Genomic DNA, 5696 nt, shown 5'->3' with positions numbered 1-5696 from the left:
CTCCGAAGGCAGCGCTTGCAGGCTCACCACCTGATCCCTGAAGGGAGTAGCGGGAACCGTGGGCACATAGCCGGGCCGGGGCCTCAGGGTTACCTGGGAGTCAGCCGGCCCGAACTCTAGGCACGAATCGTCGACCGAAAATGCGTGAAGGTCCCCTACCCTCTTGACGGAGGCAAATGCAAGCAGGAGCAGAGTTTACATTGACAGAAACTTCAGCTCGACCGCCTGCAAAGGCTCAAATGGGCCCTGCTGTAGTGCTGTGAGCACTAGAGTCAGGTCCCAAGAGGGTATAGAGGGCCGCAATGAGAAGATGACTCATCCACAAACGCCACCTCAGCGTGCTACATGCCCAGGCACGTGAGACAGCGATCGTGACCATCACCCAGCACCAGGTAACGACCGAATCCAGAAACGCCCGGGTGATACCTCTCTAAGCGAGATCCCAATTCGTCGGTCATCCGACGTGACGTCGAGAGTGACCGACTGAAAGGGAACCTAAAAAACAATATAACATCTGACTTCACAAGCAGAGTTGGGGAAGGAAAAAATCGATAGGTGATATTTTAGCTATATTTTGATTCATTTTATTCATACTTTTAGGAAAATAAAAGATTTTTGGCATATTTTAGCACTGGTCAGTGCACACTCAATTATTTATATTCAACCAAAATCTAGGCTCAGAACAGGCTAAAAAATACAACTGTGCAAATCACTGACACCCAGTGAAGCCGAATGAGAAACAAGTGAGCAAAAACACTGCAATACATCACAGTTCTGAATCCAAAAAAGAATCTCCATGTTATTGTTATCATGACAGATGTTGATATAATATTGCAATGCCAAATCACCCCAACCGTGAACTTATTTATTCATGAGAATATCACAATGAGCATCTAAATCTCTCATGTAACACAGTCTAACTGGGAAATAACCATCTGTAGTGCGAAGATGGCGATAAATTCTGAAGCAATTTATGGAATAAACTTCTATATAACAGCGAATACAGTTAACAAAATTTACCAACTGGCCAATTTTATCATATTTATTCCTGACTTTTTTAGATAGTATTTTCATAATAGAACAAACAAAGAAAAATACATAGCAGAAAATCTAGTGGAGGCAAAGGGGAAAAGGATCCATTAGGGATCTAACAGGTAAAAGATTTAAGTGAATTTGAACTACAGAAGAAACAATAGGCTTGTATGGACATATATAAAATATTTCTTGGAAAAAAAATGATTAGGTGAACAGCAGCAGCAAGGTCATACGTGTCTTACCAGTGTTTTGGTCCATGTACTCTTGTGAGGTATGTTGGTTCTGATGGACCCATTCCCCATTACATTTGAAGAAGATCTGCAGGGCAGGAGTTGCTCGACAGCGCAACTTGATTGGGTTGTTTTTGATTATGTAAGCATCCTCAGGCTCTTGCAAGAAGTGAGGTAATGTCCCACCAACTGATGACAGAGAATCAGCAAGGGCTTCACTGACGGTTCCTGTAAAATCAATTAACACATGTAAGAAACGAGCACACTTCTCTAGCACATTTACTCAGAATTTAAACTCATAAAATCTTAATTTTACGGCCATTTGTTAGATCCATGAACACCCCAGATACATCATTTTTAAATTATTTGCTAAAAAAAAATATACTGTGACAATCATATCTAAATGTGGTCTGCATTTAATACAGCTTCTGGTTTGTAAATATGGTGCTTTTCCTCTGGGAATGTTCTGAGCTTCCCATTGATTTTAAACTGTGTGCCAAAGAGACAATTCCACTAAAACAATTCAAGCCATTTTCTACTTTAAAAACGCATTAGCTTTCCCTGAGTGCTTTTGTGATGAAAAGAATTAGCGATGGAAGAGAGTGCGACTGATTACTTTGTGTTTGACTGATGAGCTAAAATGCATCTTAGTGCAGAAAAAAGTGAGAATGCTATTCCTTGGGCCTAGTGTGTTTTATTTTTCTTTCTTTCTCCCATCATTCTTTTTAACGGAAGGAAGAATAAAATAGCAGACAGGTCAACAGAGTCAGAGAGAAGAGAAATAAGACAGATAAAGAGGTGTAAAGTATGAAGGGAATTAAGAAAGATTTTATTTGGAGATATTCACATGAATACCATTTTAATAATTGTAATTGCCTACACCATCTCTGACACTCTGGAATAAAACACTCCACCCATGAGAGACCGGCAATATACTGCGAAGTCTTTCAGATGTGTAAAATCCCATGAAAGCCATTAAACTAGCAGCTAATTCAGCTTTGCCCACTGAAATCTAATAGACTTTCATTTTTCACCACCTCCCACATTTGCTGTCATGTGAAATGAATAAAGAATGTATGCATACACACACACACACACTGAAAGCAGTTCACTGCTTTTTTTTTTTAAACTCATACTCACTTCATATTCTCTTTTAATATTGTAGATACTGCAGAAGAACATGTACTACCAAAAGTTCCAGAAATAGTCAGTAAGAACTCTGTCTTTTGTTCACTTCATTTTACCTTGGATTTGTTTACAAATAAGGCACAATTCGACACAGGATTTTCAGAAAGATTGAAACTAAAAGACGATGCTGTGCCAACTATATTGGATCCGATGTTGCACACACAAGAGTGAGAAACTGTTTTTATTACATGATCATACTATACTATGTACTGAGTATTTATGCATTTTTAACCTAAATCACAGCAGTGTCCATCTATGGAGGATGTAGGCTGTCAAGCATACACAGCTGTTAGCCAATAGCAGTGGGCGTTTACTTCCAAGTCTACAATCCATCATGCCTATTCAAACAGAGCTTTCTGATGAGGGGGGTCAAAAACAGCCTACTGCTTCTAAATTATGATGGTTTTTTATGTAAAAATCTTGATAACATAAGTGCACCTCAGAGAACAGTACCAAATCAAAAAGGCAGTTCATGACCCCTTTAAATAAAGTAATACTTTTATTTAGCAAGGATGCATTAAATTGATCAAATGTGACAGTAAAGAAGACACTTATAATGTTACAAAACTTTCTAATCAAAGATGTTTTCACAAAAAATATTAAGCAGCTCAATGGTTTTCCACATTGATGATGATAATAATGAGAAATGTTTCTTGAGCACCAAATCAGCATATTAGACTAATTTCTGAAGGGTCATGTGACACTGAGAACTGGAGTAATGGCTAATGAAAATTCAGCTTTGCCATCACAGGAATAATTGGCATTTTAAAATATATAACAATAAAACAGTCATGTAATATTCCACAATGTAACTTTTTTGGTGGGCATAAAGGACGTTTTAAAAACATGATTACATAATACCCTAAACTGAATCCAAACTTAATTATAACATGAGAAAGTACATTTAAAAAATCTCTAATATCAATAACTAATATAGTACAGATACATCATGCTTCCCTAGTGCAAAAAACTGTCATTGGTAGTGCAGGAAGTGCAGACAGTAACCTGCTACTTCATACAGCTGGATACTACCGCATAGTCAGCTGCTATAAACTAACAGCAGAGTGACCTGGTGACCTCCAGCAATTTAATTGCCATCACTGTGTACAGCTGCACTCAAGTATCATCTGTCTAGCTTGTTTGTGAAGAAATGTAGTGTTACAATTGCCTCTGGTCTCCCCTACTCAACTACAATCTTTAGACAAATGCACTGTGATTAAGAGAATAGCACCATTCTCATCATCTTACAGGATTTTCTTGACAAGCTTTTAAGAGGGGCAAAATTGCTGAAGAGTGGGCATGTTAATGATGTATAAAACAAAACATGCCACCAGCACTTTGACCTCTAATTAAAAATAGCCCCATGGGTAAGGAGGCAAAAGCAGGAAATCTTAGATGCACGATATTACACTGGGTTTCAAAGTTCAAGGTACAAAACATGGAGCTCACTCTAAATAATTCAAAATGAAATGTTACTCTGCCTCTGCAGATGTTTGCTAGCAGTCTCACTGTGGACAGGAATTTGTCTTGGTTGCACAGAGCACCACAGATAGACAGATTCCCTGGAAAACAACACAGAATTACATCAGCATATTTAACTTCAGATTCTTCACGAATTCTGGTTATTTTGTCACCTTTGACTAAAATCTCAGCTTACTCATGGAGAGGGCGATAAGACCTTGGGTGACCATCTTTGGTGTAAAAATCAGTTCTCAGCTGTTTTCTCGGTTCAGTATGGGGGCAAAAACAGCGCACAATTTTAGAAAGTATCACAGCTCAATCCTTTTTCTGTTCATTCTATGCATAAGCACTTCCAAAAGTTTGCAGCTTCAATCTCAAGCCATCAGGTCACTTCCATTGTGCAAAACCATGAATATCCTCTGTTTTCTACTCCCAAGACAAAGGGAGAAAGAAGGACACAATCCTGCTGTGCAGTGTTGCAGATAGGTGGGTGACAAGATGAAAATTGTATCATGAGCTGAATGCGACGACATCACTTCCCTCTGCTACAGAGGGTCAATGGTAGAAAAGGCAGCCGCAACCTTTTGGACAGAATTCATTATTCTTCCTTCTAGATCTGCCAGTCTTTAAAGCCCATGTTTAATACATGCATTGCCCTGCTGAATTTGCTTGTTTTCCATTCATGCAAATGTTTGCCCTTAACATTGCATGGTATTTCTCTAATTTGAATTGTAGTATTAGAAGTACAGTTCCCTATGAGTAGTCTGGTCCTTCTGTAACCAGCAGAAATTCCCAACATCCGTTGCACAAATTTCAGTGATGAATAGAAGGAACAACCTGAAATTACTCCAGATCCATCTGCCATCTGTTGCTGTGAAGAGAGCCTAAACTTTATTTCACCCAAACTGCCTTGCAATGAATTAAACATGAATCAGACACAGCATCGTACTAAACTTCAGCAAAAAAATATGATGAAATAATAATAACATTTAGAAAATATTTTGAAAGATTTACAAGCCATTAGCAGCAATTATGCGGGAAAGAACAGACAGATGCATATAGGAATTATTATAATAAAGTAAATGGAACACAAGGTGAAGGTGAAAGCTAATTCTTATCAGTATGTTTATGTTTTTAACCTCTTGCTCTGTTATCTAAATGCAAACCTGTATTGATCTGTACAAAACTGATACCATCAATATATTAGTTCAGCAGAGTGGCTTAAAAATGCCCTTTTACATTATGGGCCAATAGATGAACAAGCAAGATCACTTTGTACTTTGACTTTGTCAGCGTATATATAAGCAATTGCACGACTAGCGTTGAAGGAAAAGGCATTTTAAAATGACAATACACCCATAAATGAAAAATGTCATTATTTACCTATTCACCCTCAATGTTGCTGTCTGTTGTCTTTTTTTTTTCTTCAATGAAAAACAAAATAAATTATTTGTTTAGAAGTAAATTTCAGTCTATTTCTCACACAAAACCTTTGCATGGACTTTGGTGCATTTTTGTCATTTGTATGGGAAAAACCACATGAGGATGGGTAAATAATGTGTAACTATCCCTAGAGTTCATCTTCTAGGATTTAATCCACAACAAGTTCAACAGGAAAACAACAATACAGTCGACCATCATAAAACACACCCAATTATAAACACCTTCCCATTTGCAAATTCAATGAGGAACGTCTAGGTTACTTGTGTAACCCTCGTTCCCTGAAGGAGGGAACGGAGACGTTACGTCAGTCGTGACTGACGAATTGGGATCTCGCCCGAG

At 38.2% G+C, this 5696-nt stretch overlaps 1 protein-coding gene across 3 annotated transcripts in view; it reads right to left on the bottom strand.

The window, feature by feature from the left end:
• The window catches only part of LOC107673416 (netrin receptor UNC5D-like), a 126308-nt gene that overhangs the window by 61879 nt on the left and 58733 nt on the right, over nt 1-5696 (bottom strand). For all 3 annotated transcript variants that reach the window (XM_016467000.1, XM_016467001.1, XM_016467002.1), the window contains exon 2: nt 1278-1493. In XM_016467000.1, coding sequence (XP_016322486.1) covers nt 1278-1493 — 216 coding nt within the window. The remainder of the gene's footprint in view (nt 1-1277; nt 1494-5696) is intronic.

The sequence above is a fragment of the Sinocyclocheilus anshuiensis genome, unplaced genomic scaffold (genome assembly GCF_001515605.1).
Source record: "Sinocyclocheilus anshuiensis isolate Anshui unplaced genomic scaffold, SAMN03320099.WGS_v1.1 scaffold508, whole genome shotgun sequence".
NCBI classification, from domain to species: Eukaryota; Metazoa; Chordata; class Actinopteri; order Cypriniformes; family Cyprinidae; genus Sinocyclocheilus; species Sinocyclocheilus anshuiensis.
Note: the sequence above shows the minus strand (reverse complement) of the source record. Positions and strands in the feature narration are given on the sequence as shown.